At 40.0% G+C, this 25,758-nt stretch overlaps 1 protein-coding gene across 2 annotated transcripts; it reads left to right on the forward strand.

Moving 5' to 3' along the window:
- Positions 1-668: 668 nt before the first annotated feature.
- IKZF3 (IKAROS family zinc finger 3) lies at positions 669-24,435 on the forward strand. Of its 2 annotated transcripts, XM_054593839.1 has the most exons (5): positions 669-1,072; positions 2,045-2,212; positions 4,302-4,418; positions 13,415-13,531; positions 23,658-24,435. In XM_054593839.1, exons 1-5 carry the CDS (start codon positions 787-789, stop codon positions 24,359-24,361), a joined length of 1,392 nt encoding a protein of 463 aa, XP_054449814.1. In that variant the 5' UTR covers positions 669-786; the 3' UTR covers positions 24,362-24,435. The 2 variants fall into 2 exon arrangements, with proteins under 2 accessions (XP_054449814.1, XP_054449815.1); XM_054593840.1 differs by lacking the exon at positions 4,302-4,418.
- The last annotated feature ends 1,323 nt before the right edge of the window (positions 24,436-25,758 follow it).

Raw genomic sequence — 25,758 nt, forward strand, 5'->3', positions numbered from 1 at the left:
AAACCCTCCTCCCCATCCAGTCCTGCAGTTCTCGGGTCTGGAGTTCAGCCTTCCCTAACTTGGACATAGGCGCCCTTCCCTTTGCTTAGATTGAGCTCCATTTACCTCTGTCAATGAAAGTGACTCTTTAGAAGGATGTGTTAAAGAATTACTTCTCCTTTTATCTTTCTCAACAGTATTTCACTAGTACTGCCAGCTTCCTCTACTTTCAATGTCTCTTTATCAGTTTCAAGAGAGATAGATAAGACTCATTTTAGCATTTCATCTACATGGAAGGGAAAGAGGCAAAGCATGGCTTAAAATCAGAAAAACAATAGTAACTATTCAACTGTCAATCTTAGTGGTTTAAATTGGACGCGTTGGACGAATTAAAACAGTATTCTCGTCTTGAAAGCAAAGAGCACATGACCTTGCTTTTTAATTGAAGCCACCAAAAAAGGTACTAGATCTGAAAACCTTTCTTCTCCCCCCGGTACTGAATGAGAGGTGCTCAAAATGCTGTTTTTTCATAATTGCTTTGAGAAGTCATAGGGAAAATCTATTATCTCTAATTTTCTGGATGGCCTAAAATGCTCTCATCTGTGTGTGTGTGTGTGTGTGTGTGTGTGTGTGTGTGTGTGTGTGTGTTTTCCCCTGACTATGGTTCTGAATTCCAGTGATCAGTGATCATCTTAATGGTGTTTTCTTGTTTTTGTATATGTATATTGCGTTAGTTTCATTTGGTATTTGTCAGTTGTGGGTCTGCTCTTTGAGCTGCTTTGATAGCTCCAAATACAATCATTGTTCATGTCTTGCATTTTCCTCCCTGCAGACGATTCAATGAAAGTGAAAGATGAATACAGTGAAAGGGATGAAAATGTTTTGAAACCAGAGCCCATGGGAAATGCAGAAGAGCCTGAAATTCCTTACAGCTATTCAAGAGAGTATAATGAATATGAAAACATTAAGTTGGAGAGACATGTTGTCTCATATGATAATAGCAGGCCAACCAGTGGCAAGATGAACTGCGATGTGTGTGGATTATCCTGCATTAGCTTCAATGTCTTAATGGTTCATAAGCGGAGCCATACTGGTAAATAGTCTCCTTTATCCATTTTTCTGAAAACTGTCCTAATGCAGCCGTGTGAGAAATGAAATGGTGGAATGTGGAACGACTTTTGATTTTTTCATTGATTTTTTTTACTATAATTCTGATGTATCTCTCCCTCTCTGCATTTCCATTTTCCCAGTAATTTTTATTCCTGCTTCACAATGCATTTGGCAAACATTGCAAATGCTATGAATAAAAAAGGGAGTGTAGAGAGCAGTGTTCTGGGTCAGCCAAATATTTTTTCTTCAGTTAATAGGTGGGAGTTGAGTTGAATTGTGTGATATGTTTCTTAAACATCTTTCTTATATCTTTGCATAGCTTTTATAAAAAGCAGATCTCATTATATTGGGTTCAAATTTGGTAGATGAAAGGATATAGTTTTTATTACCAGTTTTAAAAAAATTTATCTTCAGACAATAAACAGTCTGTAGAAATGCATAAAAATAGGAGTCCCTCTGCGTCCAATAGATTCCATCTGTTATGAATACTTTTAAAAAAAGCATTTCTGGCCCTCAAGAGCTTATTAGGACTCTAGTCTAAGGCTCTTTTTCTCAGATTGAGATTATATTGAAGAGGATTGCTAAGTAATGTGAAAATTTACATCTAGAGCTACTCTTGTTTTTTCTTTCTTTCTTTCTTTCTTTCTTTCTTTCTTTCTTTCTTTCTTTCTTTCTTTCTTTCTTTCTGTTTTTTCTTTTTTTTTGCTCTGATTTAAGACAAGATGACAAGCTGATACCTGAAACAGCCTTGGTAAGTAGTGAGTGTTGAGTGTTCTTTCTCTCCTAGAGGGAAGTTTCCATAAGGAAGACTTATGTTTGCCTTGAAATACAGCTCCCAGCTGATCCCAATAAGAACAGAACTGTCTCAGATGAACTTTTGCCATAGGTGTCTAATCTGTGCATAGGCTTCGCCACTTGCCAGTGATCAGAAATCTCCTTTTTGTCGTTTTTAAAGGTGAACGCCCATTCCAGTGTAATCAGTGCGGGGCATCTTTTACTCAGAAAGGTAACCTCCTCCGCCACATTAAACTGCACACAGGGGAAAAACCTTTTAAGTGTCATCTCTGCAACTACGCATGCCAGAGAAGAGATGCCCTTACAGGTCATCTTAGAACTCATTCTGGTAAGTGAGAGCCATGAGCATTCCCTGCCTAGTAAATGTGTGTTCCTCAATGCCCACTGTGGAAACTAGGAGGAGCTCAGTGTGGAGGTTTTCATCTGTCATTCCTGTTCTGAAGGGTTACAACAGCAGAGACCTCTAGGGCTAATTGCACTTCCATTAAGGCATTAATTGCTCTCCGTCTGGCTCACTGGGGATGATCGTCTTCTTCCCATCCCTGCTCCCCTAGAGAACAGCACAGACAGGAAGAGCCTGCCCTATAAAAGCCCCTTTTTAATTTTTGGTTTTTGCCTTTTTAATTTTTGTGAAAAAATTACAGCCATCAGTATTTTCTTATGGAAAACTTTAGTAAAAGATTATTTCCCTTAAAACACACACACCTACACTTTTCATTCAGAAGTCTGGATAAACCAATGTTGTATAGTTTATAAATTATGTTAAACTGTAAACTGGGTATAAATCATTGGTAGGTGGTTATTTTCGGCTCTTCTGGGCTAAATTTGGAGGGGTTTTTTTTAGGGGAGGGCCATTCTGGGCTAAATTTCTTTTTTACTGAAATATAATTGACATAACATATCATTGTAGTAGTTCTGGTGTACATGAGCTAAATTTCTTAAACCCAACTTTCTTCTTAATTGGCCTGTTTATTTTTAATCTCTAAAAGAGGAGCAGCAGTAAGAATGCATAAAAAACAATGTCTTCTCTTGATATTTTTTACTTCTTATTTTAACTAAGCAAGATAATAAATTTGTTTTCAACACTGAGAATTTCCCTCCTAGAAAAATAAAACTGACTTTATTTTTCAGATTTGGGACCTTGTGTTCTTGATGTTATCTGACAAAATTTTAATTGAAGGAAAAAAAAAAAGTTTTGTTTTTAAGTCAGTCTACATACTGCATTGACTAAAACCCAGCCCCAGATCCTCAACTGGTCACAGTTCAGAGACTGAGGATTAATCAAGTCGGCCCCAACAAAATCCACTGTGAGACATCATAAATAGCAAAAGAAAGAGTTTTGTTTACAGCTCAGTGTTCAGAGTAATGAATTAAAGCTGAGTTTGATCCAAAAAATTAGAATAGTTTTCTTCTGTTGCTTTTTTCAAGTAAGAGCCAATAGTAGTAGTCATTTTTAAGATAGATTTTTTTCAAGACGCCAGTTTTTGCAGAAACAAAACATTTTTAGCCCTAGCAAACCTACATTTATTTTAATTTGGGATCCCATAACGATTTTTTAGTGCTGTAAGTCCCAAAGGCTCTGCTTTAAACAGAGCAAGAAGATTAGAAAATAAAAAAATCTCAGTTTCTAAAATTCTGACAAGTCTATAGAGTGCATTTTACCAACAAATCAGAAAGGCCAGCCCTGCACGCAGAGTTGAAGTTATTATTTACATATTTTAAGCAGTAGTGCTTTTGGAAGAGTTGGGACAACAAAGGACCTGAATTATATGGATGGACTTTTGCGGAAACCTTTGCTTTATCTTAGAAATTAAGAGAAAGTCACTTTTGCAATTCTTATTTCTGTTATTAAAAAATATCCTCAGTTCATTACTCACTTTTTATTGCTTTAGCCTAGACTTTGCTGTAGCCACTTGGCCAGGATGAGCTGAATTTATCTAAATATGTCAACGCTCTACAAAGGCCATTGGTTTCTAGCTCAGGGGCTAACTCCCACACAGTAAACACTCTTTAATTACGATCAGGTGGATGTCATAAAATATGTGACGTCCTCCTATTTCATTCTTAAACCACGCTAACCTCCTTGAAGAATCAAAAGGCCCCATATTGTTCCCTAAAGGAGCAGGATTGGATCTGGAGCCAAACCACTATGTGCCACGCTCATCGTTAAATCCAAATCCTTTCATTTGTGAAAGGAGGCTTTCCTTTCGAAGAATACTCTAACAGAATAACCCACCGTAGACCATAGCCCTACTTCACTTTTCCAAAGTTAAAAGTAACGCGGTTGCAGAAATATCCAAATCCTCTGGCTGCCCCCGGCGGTCTCATTCCTAGCGGGCACTTTCCCCAGAGCTCCGACACACTGTGTGTTCTGTAACCCCGAGGGCCGCTGAGTGCCCCCTGTGCTCTCCTTACAGTTGAGAAACCCTATAAGTGTGAGTTTTGCGGAAGGAGTTACAAGCAGAGGAGTTCCCTTGAGGAGCACAAGGAGCGCTGCCGTACATTTCTTCAGAGCGCTGACCTGGGTGAAACTGGTGAGTCCACGCAGCGCTCACTCTCCACACGTTTAGTGAGCACCTGCCCTTCTGGGTGGTGGGATACAACAGTAAACAAGAAGACCAAAAACTCCTGCCCTTGTGGAGTTCCTATTTTCATGGGGAAAGACAGACCCTAAACAAAGTAAATAAGTAACTAATACAGTATATTAGAAGGTAGTAAATAATATCAAGGAAAATGATGTGTGAGGGGAAGATGAAGAAGGTAAAAGGGATCAAATATATGGTGACATAGGAGACTGGTCTTCAGGGGGTGAACACAGTCGAGTATATGTCACATTACAAAACTGAACACGTGGTGCGGGGATTGCCTGAGGGCGTGGGGGTTGCCTGGTGGAGGGGGGCAAAGGGGGAAAACTTGGGACAACTGTAATAGCATAAACAATAAAATATAATTAAAAAATAAATAACAAACAATAAAATTGTACACCTGAAATTTATAAAATGTTATTAACTAATGTTACTCCAATAGATTTAATAGAAAATAAATGAATAAAAAAAATGAAGTAGGTACTAGAAAGGCTTCAAAAGGGATGCGGAGAGAGCCTTGGTGATAACTTACAAAATAGCAGGTGCAAAGGCCCTGGGGCTTGAATTTGAAGAAGTAAAAATAGTCCTGTGTGATTGGAATGGACATGAAGCCAGAGAGGAAATGGGAAAGCAGATCTTATAGGGCCTTGTAGGCCATTGAAAAAAACGTCAACTTTTACTCTAAGTGAAATTGAAAATCTGCAGAGGGTTTTGAACAGAAGTAACATGATTGGACATCCCTTTGAAAATAATCACTCTACTTGCTATTGAAAATAGACTGAATTTGGGGCAAGAATGGAAATTAGAGTCTGGTTAGGAAGCCATTGCAATCACTCAAGGAAGAGAAAATTGTGTCTTGGTTGTGGTAGGAACAGTGAGAAATGTTCTGATTCTTAAATATATTTAAAGGTAGCGCCAATAGGACTTTCTAACAGATTGTTGTGGGACGTGATGAAAAATGCTGTTGCCATGAACTGAAATAGCAAAGAGTGAGAGCAGAGCAGCTTGAGGGTGGCTAGGGCAGAGTTGATTCAAACTGCAAGGATTTTCTTTGCACAAGGCCTCAAAATCATATACCTGTCTAGTCATAAGATTTGTTGTGATACTTATGTTTGGCTTTGAGAATTTCATATTTTATTCAGTGTTTTGAACTATATGCCTAGTGCTGACTAGTTGAAACACTAGATTCAGCCCTGCTGGTATGACTCAGTGGATTGAACACCAGCCTGTGAACTGAAAAGTCATCGGTTCGATTCCCAGTCAGGGCACATGCCTGGGTTGTGGACCAGGTCCCCAGTTGGGGGTATGCAGGAGGCAGCTGATGGATGTTTCTCTGCTTCTCTTTCTCCCTCCCTACCCCTCTCCCTGAAAATAAATAAAGAAAATATTAAAGAAAAAAAAAGAAACACTAGATTCTTTCCATATATCAGTTGTGGTTTTATTTCCTTTTCATTCTTCAGTCAAAACAGCCTGAAACTTAGTTGTGTCACATCTCTATAGCTGTCCTTTGTTTCATCCTTTTGACCACCAGCCTGGTTCTGTAACTTGGGTTGCCTGACATTTTTATTCGGTCACTTGAACCACTTGCTTAGGTACAAGGCCTCGTGAGATTTGGTGTTTGATAGCAGTAGTTGCAGTTGAATAGTTTGAACATTCTAAAGCAGAAAGATTACAAAAATATGACAGAAATAATGTGAAACTCAGGGAAGATGGAGTGGAAATCATGAGTAGTTTAACTGTACCCATTTTGAGTGAGAGGAAACTTTTGCTGTAGATAAAGCCTATTTTATGGTGTTAGGAGCTGGCCAACTGAATTCCGTTGGTTTATACTGCTTCTGCTTTTTATCCTGATGGCATCTTTGGTTTTATCAAGGAGTTGGATTTCCTCCTTATTTCTAAAGAGAAATGTTTACCCTCTTTAAAAGAAATCCACCCAGAATGTGGTTTTGATATCTTAAGCAACATGCTAAGGTTAGTCAGGCAATACCTGAGTATCTTTACTTGTAGTTCAGTATTTCAAACAATGGACAAAGCTCTTACTGCGAGAAATCTTCAAGTTATGGAATTCTATTATATTATAAGTAGATCATTGATATTTAAAGCTAGAAAGATTAAAGAGAGTATCTAATCCTACCTCCTCATTTTAGAGGTCAAGAAATTGAGACTCATCAAAAATTCAATGACTGACTTAAAAAGCACTAGAACTTTCATTGTTTTCATGATTAGCTATATTTTTTATTTTCAAAAATATATGGAAGAGATCATTCACATACCATAAAATTCATATTTTTAAATGCACAATTTAGTAGTTTTTAATATATTCACGAAGTTACACAACCATCACCACTATCTAATTCCTTAACATTTTCGTCACCCTCAAAAGAAACCCTGTCCCTATTAGCAGCCACTCCCCATCTCACCTCCCCTCTCCCCAACCCCTGGCAACCACTGACCTGCCTTCTGTCTTTGTGGGTTTGCCTCTTCTGAATATTTGACATAAATGCAATCATACAATATGTGACCTTTGCTGTCTTCCTTCGCTGAGCATAATGTGTTCAGGTATCATCCATGTTCTGGCATGTGTGAGCACTTCATTTCTTTTTATAGCTGAATGGTTTTCCATTCTGTGGACTTATATGTTATTTATCCATTCATCAATTAATGGACAGTTGAATCTTTTCTACTTTTTTCAATTTTGGAAAATATGACTATATTTTTATTTATTTATTTATTTATTTATTTTTAGAGAGGGTGGAAGGGAGGGAGAAAGAAAGGGAGAGAAACATCAATGTGTGGTTGCCTCTCACACACCCCCAACTGGGGACCTGGCCCACAACCCAGGCATGTGCCCTGACTGAGAATCAAACCAGCGACCCCTTGGTTCGCAGGCTGGCACTCAGTCCACTGAGCCACACCAGCCAGGGCTGGAAAATATGGCTGTATGTTTCAAATGTTATATATTATGTGGTTAGCAAAAGAAATATAGTAACACACATACTAATAGACACATACATATGCATACATGTGTGTCTTGAGTCTCCAGGAAGTCGTTGGGGGGATTGGGGGAAGGATCAGTACCCTACCCTCCATGAACACTAAGCTCAAAATTACTGATTTTGAAGTAAGTTTACCACCTTACTTCCCATCCCCATAACCTTTTTTAGGAATGTAAAATCAGGAAGGTATCAAAATAAATATTTTAGCTATCTTTAGTGGTACAAGATGATTCAGAAAATGCTGAAACACAGAAGCTGAGTTAATTTGCATTTCATAGGGTGGTTTGATGGATGTGTGCAACATACTGTAAGTCTCAGCAAAAAAATAAATAAATAAAGAGTTAACTAAGTCAGCAAGTTTCAATTTTTTTTTTAAACAAATATATTGTAATGGTGGCTTCAGGTTACAAAGTGTATAAAGTCTAGCTTCATCAAGTATAATCAACACTGCATGTCAGTAAATATATTATTCTCTTTTATATTTCAACCAGTTGCCATTTTTCCTGAAATCCAATATGTAAAGAATGTTTAATCCAACACAAGTCAATTTTGTACTTACTGCCTCCGCTCTCTGCATGGTTTCCTTTTCTGTTTCCTTCTTCAAATTGGGAGTCCCAGTCTGGACCCAGTGTTCCATTCTGAGCCTGATGACTAGAGTATCACTAGCGGTGCATCTTATCCCTTCATCCCTAGCTTTTTAACGTGATCATGCTCCATTGGTACTGCAGATGCAGCGGTTATTCATCAAGTGCTTATTGTGAATTGAAGTGCAGCCTAGTGTGAGAGCCACGCCTTAGGACCAACCTGCCCCACCAGGAAGGAGGCCTTTATAGAAGCAAAACAGATCAAAAGGCCTTGGCCTGGAGTTCAGTCTGGCAAAGAAAGCCGTGTTGGGCAATGGGACTTCTGGCCTTACTAATCATTTTTCTTTTATTCAGATAGCATTTGTTATATTCTATTTGTGTGAGGCCCTATGTCAGAGCTGTTTGTAAAGATAAGTGAGGGTAAAGCTGTACCCTTGAAAAATTCACAGTCCAACAGGGAATGGACACCTGGTCTATTACTATAATACAAAGGTCTAATAGAGACGTGTGATATTGCTACTTCAGTCCACGTGTTTTCATCACACATCACGAGTGACATCATCAAGATACTTTAGTTCTGCTGTCTTAATGAAAAGAAGAATTAATACAGAGGACCACAGATTTCATTTTCTCATTAGTTTGATCCTTATTCCAGGAAGGGACTAACAGCTGGTACAGAGATTCATTTAGCCTCGTTTCACACAAATTATGAATACTGGGAGCGGGACATATTTTTGTATGATGAGTTCTAGCAATAAGATTTTTTTTAAGTAATTGAATAATTATGTTTATTTATGAATCTAGGGCTTAAAACCTCTTATTTTCATTCTCATTGTTTCATTTGAGCTAATACAAGCATGAGAGTTTCAGAACAAACATATTTTTACCACATGGCAGACCACAGGAAAAGTTTAAAACCTTTTAAAAGTCTATTTTCCCAACTGAATATTCTACTTAAAAATCAATACCATCTCACAGGTAATATTCGATTCTACTTGCTCCAAAAAGGCAACAATTTTATGTAACTTTTTTGTTAGAAGTGCCTCAGTCTTTTGATAGCAATCTCTTGTCAGACAATTCTGATTGCACAAAAACACCCCTTTGTTCCACTCTCCATTAGCTACTGACACCATAGAAGAGACAGGAAGCATGCCTCTTATTTGAGCTCCATTTAACTTCAAGATCTAATGAAGGACTTAACAAAAACAAAAATACAATAAGTTACTTACTTCAATCTACAATCACTTTGAGATAGAAATGCTATTATGGGAACAGTTAACTAAAACCAAACAAGTTATTTCAGACCTGCGTAGAGATTAAAGGTAGAAATCTATTTTGTAAGTAAGTCTTGGTATTCATTTTATTATTATTTTTCAACACATCTTTAAAATCGCTTTTTAAAAATTGACATATCCACTGCATAGTAGGCAAGCAACATGAAGGAGAATCGATCCCGAATTATAGTCCTACTCTTTCTATGCTCACTCATGAACCAAATGTGCAAATAGTTCCTTTCCACCATCCCATATTCCCCACACCCACCCCTTGCAACAGTAAACTGCCAAACACCACCCAGGAACGGATTTCCTATTTCGTCATTTAAACCCATTATCTTGTTCCCTTACTATCTTGCCAAACTGGTTTCCCTCCACTTACACTTCTCAGATGTGATACAGCAAGATAGCAAGTCTAGACTCTTTGTATAAATAGACAGTTGGGTCTTAAAGTTGAAGTAGAGGACCAAAAGCCAATAGTCTCTTTTTTTTTTCCTTTACAGTGTATTGCCTAAACTCTTTGTAATCCCCAAAAGATTGTCTAACTCCAAAGCATTCCTTTGTGTTTTCAAGGGCACTCATTTCGTGGTCTTGAACAGCAGCTGCCCAGGAATTGCAAGGCAAAAAAAGACTAGCAGTTTGGGAAAGAAAAAGGAGAGTGCACTGTATTCCATTGAAAGTTCAGCCTTTGCCTAACTTGCCAGTTACCAAACACAGTTCACTGAATCTTTATTAAGATTTACAATCACTAGAGTGTATTCATATGTACAATGAGAGTTGGGCTCTTGGTGTTGATACCTTGAGTGAGGGTGTGGGCGGGTGCAGCCCTCAAGCTGAGCTGCAGAGGGTTTCTTTCAATCTCACCAGAGTTGTGGAAGTGGGAAAGTCTCCGCCCATGCCTCTAAATTATCTGTCTGTCCATAACCTCCAAAATTTCATGTTTCAAATGTGAGTCATTTGGTCACTGATTTACAGGGTAAGATTTGTCTAGAAATAATGGTCAAGACAAACTTGGTGAGTAACCAGGGATAAAAGGTGATATTATCTTGGAGGGTTGCCATTTAGTGACATGCCCTAATTACGTTATTTAGGTCAATGTATCCCCGCTTTAGCGTCTCCCAAATGTAGAGGACATTGAGTATGGGTCCTCAGACAGATGCTGTGGTAATTGATAGTGACTTTAGACAGTGACTGCTGAGCAACAAGGGGGAAACTAGACTGGTAGCAGAGTGCTTGGGGAAAGTCCTGGGACTGAACGCACATAAATCTAGGTAATGACAGGGCCATTAAAGGAGTGACTGAAGAGACTAATAATAGCGGTAAATGGGGATAAAGTTAAAAATTCCCAAAGTCCCGGTTTCATTCTCAGTTCACTGTAAATCTTTTTGATAATAAATACGGGCAGTTGGGGGAGTCTTCCCTGGATTTAACCCGCTCAAAGGTGCTAGAGCCAGAATGAACATTCACAGTCAAAACACAAATTTAGCCACCTCTCTGATGCTTCTAAGAAAAAGCCTCCTTCCAACAGCCTCAGGAACTTATTTCAAATCCCAGGCATTTGTCATTCATCTCTCTGCTCTTGGGGATCTGGGTACCACTGCATCGGGTGGTGGTTCATGTGAAAGAAGACAATATATATAGTAGTTTCCTGTTTGGTCATTTAAACTTATGCTTGTGCTGGACAGAATTGGATCCACTTCACTCAGTAGCAGTGTCCTGTCACTGAAGTGCCAGTTATTTACAACAGTTGGTCAGCCAAAGTTGCAATACTTTACCACTAGCCCAAAAGCTGCTCAAGCCTCTTATTCTGACCCTGACTGTGTTCATTACACTTGTAGTACTGTTGGTAGCTTAAACTGGAGGCTGGGATTTACTTCTTTAGAGCATAGAATTATTTTTAATTAGAAACTCAAAAAGTCTAGTAAATATGGTCATCATTGTCATCCTCTTAATCATTTTTGGAGCCAGATTTCATTTTATTTCTGATTTTTAAAAATCCTGAGTTTTATAATTTATTGTATAATGACTGGCATAGTGTTTTTAAAAAAAACAAAACCAAAAACATGCCAAAAATAAAATGACACATATTTAATACTTTGAATTCTCTTTTTCTAATTTGGCTTTGGTTCTCTTGTCCTGACCATCCTTGACAGTCTTGCCTTAGAGATCTTTTTTCTGTCTCGTTTACTGCAGAGGTGGCTGGTGCTCTCTCTGGGCATGTTCATTGTGGTACTGAATGTCTGAGAGACCACAGAATTGGTGACTTTATTTCCATGTATTAGAAACTCTTCACTCAGCAAACTTCAACTCCAGAACAAGCACTGACAATTCCTAAATCTGTGATTACAGTTGGGGAAAAAAAAAATCTATTCCGCAATCATCACTTGCTTTCTACACTTTCATTTAAGTAATTTCAATTCCTTTCTCCTTAGGGGTGTTAGAAATGTATGTATCCTTCACTTTAGTTAGGACCTCTTGAAATGCTTATAATAAAACAGTGAGAAATGTTTTTAGTATCACAATATATTTGCTTAGGGCAGGAGCGAGCAACTCTGACCCTCGGGCCAAATGCAGCCAGCAGCTTATTTGTGTGCAGGGTTTTTTACATTTTTAAAGGCTAGTGAGTTGAGTTTAAAAAAAAACACAGAGCCTGCCCTGACCGGTGTGGCTCAGTTGGGTGGGCGTCGCCCCCGCCAAGTGAAAGGTCATTGGTTCGACTCCAGGTCACGGCACGTGCCTGGGTTGTGGATTTGATCCCTGGTTGAACTGTTTCTCTCTCATACCGATGTTTCTCTTCCTGCCTTTCTCTCCTCCTTCCCCTCTCTCTAAAAAATAAATAAATAAATTTTTAAAGTCTTTAAAAGAACAAACTGATTATGGAACTCTGACGATGTGTCCCATTAAAGTTTAAAATATCTACTATCTGGCCTTTTACAAAAAGAGTTCGCTGATATCTAGCTTGGGTTAGTATCATATGTTAAAGTTGAAAGCCTTGTATTTAGAGCAGCTGCATCTCTTTGAACTTTAAACATGAACTCTTAATGAGGACTGCTTGCTGTACAAGGGTGAATTATTACTAAATTTATTCCCCTTAGCTAGTTGATTAGATATTTTTCTAGTGGTTCTCAATTCTGACTGCATTTTAAAATCATCTGGAGATCTTTAAAAAATACTGTAGCCTAGGTCCCTACATCAAAGACCGTGATTTCACTGATCTGAAAGGGGTGCTTTGGCACAGGTGTATCTTACATGCTCTTTAGCTGGTTCTCATGTGCAGGCACATCTGAGAGCCACAGGCCTACGCCACTGGAAGGTTTGTCGGTGGATTGACAATTAGACCATACTCTTAGGCAGTTTTTATTCACATTTTTCATTAGAAATGTAATAAAGATGCATCATACAAATTGCCCTTTAATTTCAAGACAGAAGTGTTGCTCAGGGAAATTTTAACTGAGACCATTTTTAAATGTGAAGAGCATATGAAACAGATAATGCAGAGCCCAGAGAAATAGAATTTTGAAAGATAGGAACTGAAAGGAGCGTGCTGCTGGAAAAAAGAAAGAAAGAAAGAAACCACTCAGAATTTCAATACACAAATTACTGAGTAGATTTCTTGCTGTCTGGATATGTGTATCTATTTTCAAAAGTGCTATTAACATAAACAGAGCAGTAAATCTGGGGCACCATACTTTTTTTTTTCTCCGAAGTTGTTAAGAAGAATTATATCAGCGTGCAGGTGTCACACGCAGTTACTCAGAATCAGAAAGAAGGCTGATTGGAGGTTAGAAGATCTCCATCTATCTATCTTTTTGCAACCAACCAGGCTGTTTATTTAATACTTCCTCTTGCTAATGAAGGTACTGTTTGGGGATGGGTTGGGCTTTCCCATCTCAGCATAAGGACTGCAAGATTTGAATGTGCCCTGGTGCTGGCTTCACTGACCAAAGCAGGTCCCCCAGGCAAGAATCTGAGCAGTAATAACCGGTAACGAGAGTGTGCACCTCTGACACTTTTCCTTCCAGTTTATTTCTTCTTTTCACCCATTTACCAATGTTATTTTTCTTCCCTCTTTTTACATTTTCCCAAACCAGCAAGTGCGGAGGCAAGACACATCAAAGCAGAGATGGGAAGTGAAAGAGCTCTCGTTCTGGACAGATTAGCAAGCAATGTGGCAAAACGAAAAAGCTCAATGCCTCAGAAATTCATTGGTAAGAATAAACCCTTTTTCCTGCTGTTGTTAGCAGATAGTCTGAATGAGATAACATAGGATGCTTACTACACAGGCCCTTCCTAGCTTAATCTCTGTTAAAATAAGGTTAATTGGCTTTCCTTTTACACGTTTATTCTTTGTGATTCATTTTGATAGCTGGAGCAAATAGAATAAAATATTTTAACTAAAGAATTTTCATGACTGAAGATGGGAGTATTTGGTATCCAATTTCCAAAATGGAGTTGGTGTTAAAAATGCTGTTCCTTCCTCTTTATTCTGAATGACATATGTTGCATGAGTTTATGCAATTTACGCCAGTAAGATGTTCGAGATAACATTTTTGTAATCTTTTGTAATTATATTTTACAAGTTGGTTCCGTTATCATGCTTAAACTTTTTTCATGCTCTAAAATGTATTGCTGTATTTTTTTAAATTTGATTCAGAATGGGCTTTAAGAGAAAATGGTAGGAAAAAGATAGATTTAAATAATAAGATTTGGTTTAGTCATTTATTTCTCTGGAGTTAATTTTTATGCCACTGTATTTCACAATGTCAAAAAATGCAACATAAGGAGATAGCTAAGAAATAATTATATGCTAGGACTGCCAAAGGGCAGAGATATTTTGCTGAATTCTCCCAGATGCTTACATAAATATGACTATGATATTTAAAATAGATTTGTATTTGTGAAGTAGGCAACTGAATTGAATGTATCAGATTTGCTGTAAATTGAAAGTCAGTGCTATTGAACGAAAATAAATATCACATGAAAATAGATCTCCCTCAACACCAATGATATTTTAGAAATCTGTCGGTCTTTTTTTCCAAAGCTACTTGTTGCTGTTGATTTCTTATTCCAGTCCTTTTGTGTTTATTCTTTTCGATAGCTTTTTACAGATATTAAGTGTCTCTCTCGTTTTTTAAATCCAGTTAAATTTTATTCTCTCATAGATAATTTTTTTTGCAGGCTGACATTTTATGTGAATTGCAGAAATATATTGAAAGAACCCATATATTTAAAAATATATGAACTTGGTATTTATGCTTATTTATTTTGATTAGCTGAAAAGAGTTTGCGCCCTTTTAGGCACCTGAAGAATAAATCATGTCAGACTAAAGTTGTTGCATTTCAGTTCAGAGACACCATCCCCCCATCTTTCCTCTCCTTGGTGAGAAATGTCAGGGGGCATGTAGCAATTTCCATATGGAGTTAGGCACAGTGGACTAATTGTGATCCCAAGACATTATCTTAAGACATTGCCCGTATCTCTCTTGAGCTTTACCTATGTGAAGAGGTCTGACTGGAGCACAAAAGAAAGCTTCTGTTGTTATTCTGTGCCATGAGTATAGTTTAATTTGGGGAAAGTTTTTATTCTAGAAATGGCTACAGCTGAGGTTGGAAGGGACATGGGGAGAAATGGGCAAGAAAAAAAATGTGAAGTGACTCAATTTCAATACAATTAAGGTCAATGCATTTTGGCCTAAGAAAACTGAAATATGAGAGAAGGTACCTAGTTCTTATAGCTGCCCTACACCTATCGTTGACCTACTTAATGTAATAACAGTTTCTTGGGTGTTTTCATGGATTTGAAAATGCATGTTTCATGTATCCAAGTCCATGCCATTTTGCTTATTGCATCAGGGATTCATATTCTATTTGTTTGTTACCATTGTGACCAGAGGATTTTCATGCCTCCATTTCCAGACCCATGAGAGATGCTGATCTTGTATGTTGATTTCTTTCATCTTCTGAACCATCACATTCTCTCTTTGTGGAATCAGGAAACCCAGTATAGTTACCTCTTAATTTGAGCTGAGGTAGCAACTTCAGGGCCTCAGGGACCCAAATAACTGGGGGAAATTTTTTTTTTTTTTTTTTTTTTTTTTGTAAATTGTGGTGTAGTGCAATAGGATGAACCCTGGATTAAAAGCCAAAAGGCCCAGGTTCTGATTCTAGCTCAGTCATTTCTTAACTGTGTGTGTGTGTGTTTAGACAAATCACATAACTTTTCTGGGCCTCTGTTTACTCATCTGTGAAATGAGGAGACCGAATACATGATGAAGTGATCAGAAGGGTCCCTCCCAGCTCTATTGCTCTACAAGCCTGTGAGATGATTTAGAAAAGGCAGCGATTATGAACATCCTTTGTGTTTATCAAGCCCATATGTGTCATTTCGGATAACTCTTTCTTTAAGGTTGTGCAGAAATGGTGTTTATGTTAGGGGCCATATCATGTATTTTAGGTTTGGTTTTGTTTTTGTTTTTTAGAAAGGTGAAGCTGAGATTCTATAAAACAGCTGTGTTAGCTCAACAATATTTGACTTAGGACATCACTACTTGTTCATTTTTTGTCCATTTGTTCATCATGAAATGGTTAGAGAGCTCCTGCCACACACATGCTATTCCTGTTCCTGAGCAGTGTTCTAATCTTCTAGCATTAGCTTATATCCTGAACCTTTGTTTTAGAGATTTTTTTTAAATAAATACAACTCTTGAATCATTTAACTGAATCAATCTTTTTGATAGAAAATAGTAGCATCAAGGGGAGCAGAGAAAGGAACATTATGACAGTGTGATACGAAGTGATGTAAGACGTACGGGATTCCTGTTTCCCTCTTCCCTTCTTCTTTTCTTTTTCTCTCTTCTCTCTCCTATAATTCCTCTCCAAGGCATCTTTTTATTTTTATTTTTAAAAAAAAAGATCAGCTGCCAGGGAAATGACAATGGGTAAAGTGTGAAGGAAGAATGAGTCACTCCCTTTAATCCTTGCTGACAGTTGCACAGCACTGAGACTAGCCTTGGCTTCCCTGACCTCTTGAACTGTGAGGGTAAAGGTGAAATTATACCGTCAGGTCAGCCCAATGCTTTCCCAGCAGGCTAGAGAAAATTACCATCTGGTAAGATCTCGCTTCCATTAGGATTGAAGTGCGGAAGAAGGACCAACTGGATTAAGCGTAAATGCATTTAGAAATACACACACACACACAAATGCCTCTTTTGAAGAGTAAGAGTGTAATTAAACTGCCCAAGTAGGAGAAAAATAAAATCGTTTTTCCCCTAATTCACCAAGAAATTTTGTATCGCTTTCTCTAAAATGGGAAATAAATTGACACACATTCACTCAGCATCTTTCCATCATCAAAATAATTCTTAGTTGTTCTTTTCAAAAGACAAGACCTTACTTTTAGCGCCCAGTCTTTTCAGGAGTTGTTCTTTCTCTGAATGTTATTCTTCTGTTATAAACTTGCTGGACTATACTTCTAACTAGGCCATCTCCAAATACTTGGCTCAAAATAGAGGCCAGATTTCTCTCCTGGGGGGAAGAGGAAAATGACTACATTCTGCATATTGCTTTTTCTGATTTTCATTCTTTCTCCAAAAACATATGTGTTATTCAAACCAAAGTGGTTACCATAGCATCTAATTTTTTAAAATTTTATGTATTACTTTATTAAAGGAAATTTTCCTGTCTAAACGAACATGAAAAAAGATCTCACTCGCCCGCGGTAAACATATAAGTGAGGTTTTGACACTTCAACAAACACCATCAATTCTCCCTGTGAAGTAACTGAAGAGAAATTGGCTGCTTTGGTTAACAGAGTGACAGGAAGCAATTTTAATAACTGTTTCTAAGAGCACAAAGTATCTTCTCCCAGCCCTTCCCAAAAGGCTGAAACCCATCATCCTATATGCATTACAAAGTCACAGCATTTTAGAGCTTGAAGAGATATCAGGGACCACCAAGTGAAGTTCTTTACCAAGTATGAAAAGGGGATGAGAGTTGGAGAGACAGGGCTAATAGGTGACAGAGCAGGGCCAGAGCCTAAGGCTGAAAAGGGCTGCAGTGTTAAGGAGGTCACCCAAAACAGTGCATGCCGGGTGTGTGACCCAGGGGCTTCGGACAGGGATGCGTCTAGTCGTTGAAAGCTCGTAGAAGAAAAGCTCTAAAGAAGGCAGTCATTTTCTCTCAAGAGAGTATTTATTCTTTTATTATTAAATTAAATTTATTGGGGTGACATTACTTAATACACAACAAGAGTCTCAAGTGTACCGTTCTGTAATACATCCTCTGTACATTGCATTGTGTGCTCACCACCCAAAGTCTAGTCTCCTTCCACCACCGTGTATTTGGCTCTTTTACCCTCTTCATCCTCCCCACATGTCTGTTTTCTTGAGAAAAGAAGTGTCTCCTGCTGGTGACTCCATCAGGACAGACGACATCCAAAGAGCACTTCACCACTGTGTCTCACAAAAGACAAAGGCTTCTGCAGCATCAAAAAAAAAAAAAAAAAAAGAATGTGGTCTCCAGCTCAGTTTTCCTCACCGCCACCCCCACAGCCCTCTCTGCTCTCTCTCCTTCCTGCTTCTTGGGCTGTGGCTCCCCTCTGCTTTCCTCCTCCTGGAAGAAGTGTTAGTCACTTTAGTCACAGTAAGATTGACATCAGAGCCATAATCAGCATCAGATATTCCATTTACCCTACTTACCTACCTTTTTTTTTTTTTTGGATATGTGCTTGCAGTTAGCAATAATACACATGGGAAATTGCATGAGGGTAGCAGCAAACACATCCAATTGACTTGAAGAAACGTTAACACAAAGCAAACCTGAACATTTCACATTGCCCATCCTGATGATGGTAATATTGGAATTGTGTTAATTTTATAATGTTCAAATTATTTCTTCCCCGCTCAAAAAAAAAAAAGCCTTTTAATGGCTCCCCATTGGAATAAAATCCAAACCACCCAGGCAGTCTGAGCCTTCCACACTCTATCTCCAATTTACCTTTTCTAATATTATCATTTCAGCCAACTACTCCTTTAATTTAGCCACAATGTACACCCACTGCTATGTAATAATTCTCCCCTTCCATGTAATTGTCCTTCCCATGCTCTCTGTCTCAGAGGCCCCCGCCTCACATCTGCCCTTAAAGGTCCTGTGGTCTACGTTTGCCTGCTCTCCCAGGTTCTCTCTGGGCCCTGTTGTCCCTCTGCAGTCAAGGCAAGGTCAACAGTCTGCTTGTTGTGATAGGTATGACTGACGCCACCACCATCACCACCCCCGCCCCCAGATTACAGGGAGACTTTGAAGAAGAGATTGGTATTTGTCCCATGTCATGTGCGGCATATGTTTGAGAAGCGGTCTCTTTTTCTCTCTTCACTCTCTTGGCTACTCTATACTTTGTTTCACCACATAGTATTAAGGATAGTGATTTGTAATTAAATTGTGTAAATGCTGCATCTCCTATTGGATTACAATTATGTTTATATTCCTCAAAGCACCTGTGATGTGATGATGATATGATGATGATGATGATGATGATGATGATAGATCTATCACTTACTGAGTGTTTCCCTATGCCAGGCACTCTGATAAGCACCTTATAGATCCTCACAACTCTTTGCATCATAGATATTTCTGGACTGCATGGTGCTGGTCCGTATGGAACCAAGCACAGCTGCTTTTCCCTGAAGTCACTGCCAGCAGTGGAATTGTGCAGCCAAAGGCAAGATAGCAGCCAAAAAACAGCAGGTAACGCTTAAATACACAGTAGGTGGAAGGGCCCTTGGATTACATCCTGGTTCTCCATTTACCAACTGGGCAACCTTGGCAAGTTAACCTGTTTGCACGTTAGGTTCTTCATCTGACTAAGAGAGGATAATTCATCTTAGGTAAAATGAGACAATATGCAAAGTACCTAGGACAGCGCTGGGTATACAGTAGAGGCTCAATAAATAGTAGCTACTCATATTAGTATTACATATAAGGCACAGTGCTAGGTACTGTGAAGTATGAAGGCCAGAAGTAAACAGATTAGGATGGTGGATCTTGTCCATTGGGGCCAAAGGCAGAGGTCCGAATCTACATGCTCACTTAAAGGTGCCTTTTAGCTCAGGCTGCGATTCTGTTCTTTGAAGTTGGCACTTAGAAGCCAACAACTATGTGCCCTGGCCACACCGCAGCCATTCAGGATGGGAGGGGGCACAGTTTAGAGTTACCAAACCCTAAATATCCGGGATCAGTGCCTTTAAAAAGCATCACAGGTAGGGAATGGCCTAACCAGGCAGCGCTGATTTCTAAATTTAAGAGTTGTTGTTGCCATTTGTATTTTCATTGGAAGAAAAACCTCTAATTCAGCCTGAAGCTGCTATCATTAGTCATTCAAAGGTGTGGTATGATTTTGACTAGAAGCTGGACTAGAGGCTCCGTGCAGGTTTGAGAGCAGTTACACTGTTGTGGTTTGACTAACCTTTTTTATGAGTGTGTTACTAAAGAAACGTGAGCTGTTGGCTTTTCAATTACTGTAGCTTACCCCTTCTGAGTTTCATACACATTGAGTCATCGAGTCTACAGGTGACTGATAATCATCTGCACGATTCAAGTTACCGTAACTCGGAGATGAGGGGATCTGATGACTTCAGGGTGTGTGCACGTGAAGATCTGAGGCTCTCCCATCTTCTTCACAATGAACAATGGTCTGCATTAACCGCAGAACTCAGTCACCTATTTCCACTCATCCAGGAGTTGATTTTTCCTCTTAATGTTTTGCCTCTTACAACTTTAGCACTCAGCTGTTTTCGGATATGTGCTGCAGGTGGTAGAGGTTGTTAAATTGCAGGCCTAATTAAGTAAAGCCAACTCTCGGGAGGAAGGATAAAAGCAGAGCTTGCATTGTACCTGCCCCACCCCAGAAGCTTTCTGGAGCCTCTCTGTTGGGTGAAAAGAGAAAAAGATTCTCAGTGACTTTTGGTATTTAGGGAATTGAGTAGAGCTGGCCACACTGGAAAATCATCAATAACCATGGAAAAGCCAAGAGACCAAAGTTCATCGTTTCTGGGTCACTCTCGGTGGAATGAACATTTGTGACCTTAGCTGGCTGTTCTTGGTCTCATTCTTCTAAACAGCCTTGACCAAAGATATGTCCAAGCCCTGAGTGTTGTGGCTCAGTTGGTTGGGTGTCCTTCTACAAAGCAAAAGGTCACTGGTTCGATCCCCAGTAAAGACACATGACTGGGTTGCAGGTTCGGTCTCCGGTAGGAGTACATGCAAGAGGCAACTGATAGATGTTTCTGCCTCATATCAGTGTTTCTCTCCCTGTTTTTCTCCCTCCCTTCCCATCTCTCAAAAAATAAATAAATAAAATATTTTTTAAAAAAGGATACGTCCAATCTGGAAGCTGAAAATAAGGAAGAACCATTGATCACTTTGGCAAGGGTCTGTCTTTCTGTTGCTTTTTATTGAGTTGCCAAGGGAAGAGGTTTTTCTTTGCATGTTTTTTCTCTCAGGTATTTATCTTCAAACTGTCAGGTTGGCCTTAAGGTAGTGAGGGTGCAGGACAAGTTCATTTGATTACGTTGAGTCTTTTAGCTGGTCTTCCTGGCTCCAATTTCTCACTGTTCTGGTTCATCTTACATATTGCCTTTACATTAATTCCCTGAAAATAACATTTTTATATTTTATTTATTTATTTTTGGAGAGAGGGGAAGGGAAGGAGAAAGGGAGGGAGAGAAACATCAATGTGAAAGAGAAATATTGATTGGTTGCCTCTCGTACGGATCAGACTGGGGACCAAACCCACAACCCAGGCATGTGCCTCAGCCGGGAATCCAACTGGTGACCTTCACCTTGTGGGACACTGCCCAACCAACTGAGCCACAGCAATCAGGGCCTGAAACTAATATTTTGACCAGAACCTCCTTTGCTCAAGGGCATGTAGTGGTTTGCTGTTTGTTCAAATACAAACCTTGTCGCTGACCCTTCAGAATGCCATCATGTGGTCCCGCCATGTGCTATCTTTTTTCAGTATCTCCCAAACTGTGGGATGCAAAGTGCCAGGAAGCCCCCATTTTAAGTTCTCTTTCAGTCTCCCTGATTACATCAAGAAGAAAGATTGAAACTTATTTTGATGCTAGTTGTTTAACTCTCATCTCACGTTTGGTAACCTCTGTTTTGAACAAAAAGAGGAGGGATCTTTGTCTCAAGTACGCACAGTAGGGTCTGATCAAAATTAAATCAGTTGCTCTGTTTCATTGTCTTTATTTTTCACAGGTACCTTCTATTTGTGGCAAGTGATTCTGGTTTTCTGTTTATGTTAGTGATATAAAGTTTCCTTAAAAGAACAGATTTATTTTAACAAAAAAAAAGGAAGGAAGGAAGGAAAGGAGGGAGGGAGGAAGGAAGGAAGGAAATGTGGACTGATTCGAACAAAACAAAAACCCCTGGTGTTTACCAAGTGCTTTCTATGTGCCAGACACAGTCCTAAGTGCTTACCAGTGACTCTGTGAGGTAGGTAGGATTACTACCCCTATTTTACAGAAGGACTCAGAGCCGTAGACAGGTTAAATACCTTGCTTGAGGTCATACAACTGGTCATTGATGAAGCAGCATCTAATCCAGCCCATGTGACTCTAGAGTTCATGCTGTCAACCACCACACTACCCTGGTGTGTGGATATTGCAGAATGTGAAGGAATAAGTGAAGTCTGAAAAATACTTTATTTCATACTTCTTGACATTAGCTATCGCCAGACTCTTACTCTTCCCTGCTCGAGGCCCACTTCTCTGCCTTCACTTGTGCTCCTCCTTCAACTAGGGGTCTTGTCTGCCTCTCTGAAAATCTGAATCCTACCATTTCAAGGCTCTTCTCAAAATTTAGGTATTCGAGGAATGACTTCTCTTCCCGTAAGGACTCCTGAAATTTTTGCATTCCTTTAACCCTTCAGTAAACAATTTGTACTAAACCACCTTGCCCTTTGCCTTACAGTCCTTTGTACAGAAGACATAATACTCTCCTGGTTCAATGCCTCAAACATGGCATTTAGAATAAAATCAAAGGCCTCCATAGGGTGCATCCCTTCCACAACTTTAACATTTATTTTTCTCCAGTTCCATATATACAGGTCTCATTTCTCTCCCAACAGGTTAGAGAGAGCTCAAGAAAAGGAACTGGTTCTTCCAATCCTTTGGTTTTCTTATGTTTTTCTCATTACTGAACCCTTACCTGTATAGCAGTGACAAATTTTGGAACCACAGATGCCTAGGAAATGTTACCAAAGAGAGGATATGGTTCAGCAAATCTCTCCGGAATCCAACGTCTGCAGAACAAAAAAGCACCTGCAATAACCTTCGGCCTACTCCCAGCTCTTGACACATCTTCCCCACTTTCTCTTCCTCCGATGAGCCGCTCACCAATGAGCACATCTGCCATCGCTGCAGACCCCCGCTCCTGCCTTCCCTGTGGCCAGAGAGCCTCTGTTTTGTAACACACAACACCCACGCGCCCTGAAGGTGGCTAAACTCTATTTTCAAAATTTCTCAGCAGTTTGACATGAGAAGTAGGAGAGGGTGACCACAAATAAATTTTTCAGTTAAGTGTGAGATAGGTCCTAATGATCACATACGTATCAATGGTACATTTTTTTTTCAAGCAAATGAATCACACACTTTATGAAAGGAACAAAGATCATGATCTTTCATCAAGAAAGCTTCTTTAAAACTTTCTATATTTGAAGTTCTTTTGCTTAAATCTCAGCCAGTCTGGTGACTGATGTGTTTGGGGAGTGGCAAGTGTAGAGAGCAGGGAGTGTCTGAGACTATTTTTCCTACCCCTGCACTATTTTAAAAGCTGCAGGCCCGTCACAGATCATCCTCGCTTCTGGCAATACCTCCGGCCCCTGGCTCCCTAGTGTTAACCAGCAGAAAATAGCAAGCACAGTACGAGCTGGAGGATCAACTGTGACTTCGCGGTTGGCACACGGAAGCACGGATGCCCCCGTGTCCCTGCACAGGGCGCCCCTCGAAACCCCGTCCTCGTGCTCTCGTGCTGTCTCCCCCAGAGCTCCCCTCTGACATGAGCAGTGGAAACAACTCGCATTGCAGTTTCAGCTGAATGGCATCTCTGACTCGCCCTTTTGCCTGCCAGCCTAATTTAGTTTGCCCGAAAGTGTGCTGTCAACCACTGTCCCCTGAGACTTCAGCACCGTTTGGAACACTTCTGCCTAGGCCGGCTGTTCCTGAGCAGGCAACAGGTCCTTTCTCACCTTTCAAAGACTCAAAAAAATGATTTTATCAATCCTCTCTGCCTTTGTGTTTTTCCTTTTGTAACCCACTCTTTCACTTGTTCTAGGGGAGAAGCGCCACTGCTTTGACGTCACCTATAATCCCAGCTACATGTACGAGAAAGAGAGTGAAATAATACAGACCCGCATGATGGACCAAGCCATCAATAACGCCATCAGCTATCTCGGTGCCGAGGCCCTGCGCCCCTTAGTCCAGACGCCACCTGCTCCCACCTCGGAGATGGTTCCAGTTATCAGCAGCATGTATCCCATAGCCCTCACCCGTGCCGAGATGCCAAATGGTGCCCCCCAGGACCTGGAAAAGAAGAATGTCCACCTGTCAGAAAAGAGCCTGCCTTCTGAAAGAGGCCTCTCCCCCAACAACAGCGGCCATGACTCCACGGACACTGACAGCAACCATGAGGAGCGCCAGAGTCACATCTACCAGCAAAACCACATGGTCCCTCCTCGGGCCCGCAATGGGGTGCCGCTTCTGAAGGAGGTCCCCCGCTCTTATGAACTCCTCAAGCCCCCGCCCATCTGCCCACGAGACTCCATCAAAGTGATCAACAAAGAAGGGGAGATGATGGATGTGTATCGATGTGACCACTGTCGAGTCCTCTTCCTGGATTATGTGATGTTCACTATTCACATGGGTTGCCACGGTTTTCGTGATCCTTTTGAGTGTAACATGTGTGGGTACCGAAGCCATGATCGGTATGAGTTCTCATCTCACATAGCCAGAGGGGAACACAGAGCCACGCTGAAGTGAACATCTGGTCCCAGAGATGATTTGTGCCTGAGTATTCAATATTATACATTGTTTTTTTAAAAAATGATACCCTCACCTAACAAATCACTATCAAGACAAGCTCGTTTCCAAACTCTTTTTCGTACTTATTTTAGTATCCAAAGGATCATGTTCGCATGGGCCAGAAAGAAACGCTGACCTCAGTCCAAAGTTGTTTGCAGATAATCCCATGTTACTACTTTTCTGAAACCTTTGTTTTACGAACATAAGGACCTTAAACTTCATGCTATTTAAAAGCCAGCGAAGCCAGTATTGGATTGTTATCTTTTCACCAACAGAGCAAGCATTCCATGGTTTGTTGCTAGGCCAAAGAGTCCCCGCACTGCGCTACTTAAGACACTCTTTCTGAGATACATCAGCCACACATGCAAAAGCCTTTTGGTATTGAGCCTCGGCCGCACAGAAGAGATGGCCACCTGACCTTGCTGGGAAGCCTCATCCTTCAGCACTTAACACAGGCTGAAGGGTTAGGATCTAACCTCCCTGGGCCAATTAGGGTTTAATAGTAAGGAAAAGACTAACCATAAAATAAGTGTCTGTTATCAGTAATTGAAGATCCAGCCTTCCATTTCTTCCATCAGATCCATTTCTTATCACATAAGCAAAAAAAAAAAAAAAAAAAAATCAAGTCATCTGATAATACTTCTGCTTCTACTCTTTACCCTCCCATCTCCAATTAAAAGCTGCTTTTGCAGGTGCAAAGGAGGCTTATACAGGAGGAATTCTACATCAAGAGAACTGATGGGTTCAATATAGACTGTCACTGAAAGTCAAGACAGTTGTCCACTGGGAGTGATGGCATCCATTTCCTGTGACCAAGATTGGCAGAGCTGGGCTCTGAGGAGGAAGATGGTTTAGCAGCCCCGCCAGTGGAGAAAAAAACAAAACACCTACCTGAACTTCCTGGTCTCCTTCATGGAGTATTAGTGTACAGATCCAAAGCAAAATTGCCAACAATTAAAAAGAAAAAGAAAAAAAAGAATCCAGGGGCGGGGACTCAAGAATAGACACCATGAGCGTTTGGATCAGAGCTGAGCTTCACGAGGGGGTGAGGAGGGGCACCTCTGCTATCAGGTTCTTCATCAGGCAGGTTGGGTTTTTTCCCCCATTTTCAATGGAGCTGCTGTACTCCACAAGGATCCCTGAAAGTCTGGTTGTAACAGTGGGGACATGTAACAACAGGGAATTATAACCCAGCTTACCATTCTTTTGCCATTGTTTCTGTAAATGCTGACTCTGACTAATATGTAGCTTGTAGATAAACAGCGTGTTTGCATAAGAATCCTAAGAGCTAACTTCAAAAGATACAGACTCCGACCTTCAGGCACCCCAGCTCTGAGAGGTTTGCTCACCTTCAA

The sequence above is a fragment of the Pteronotus mesoamericanus genome, unplaced genomic scaffold (genome assembly GCF_021234165.1).
Source record: "Pteronotus mesoamericanus isolate MK-2021 breed Mesoamerican mustached bat unplaced genomic scaffold, CSHL_Meso_final scaffold_476, whole genome shotgun sequence".
Lineage (NCBI taxonomy): Eukaryota > Metazoa > Chordata > Mammalia > Chiroptera > Mormoopidae > Pteronotus > Pteronotus mesoamericanus.

Coding starts and splice junctions, on each gene's coding strand:
- IKZF3 (XM_054593839.1), top strand. CDS start 787: ATGTCTTGCATTTTCCTCCCTGCAGACGATTCAATGAAAGTGAAAGAT. Junction 2,213..4,301: donor TCATCTTAGAACTCATTCTG/GTAAGTGAGAGC, acceptor CTCTCCTTACAG/TTGAGAAACCCTATAAGTGT. Junction 4,419..13,414: donor CGCTGACCTGGGTGAAACTG/GTGAGTCCACGC, acceptor TTCCCAAACCAG/CAAGTGCGGAGGCAAGACAC.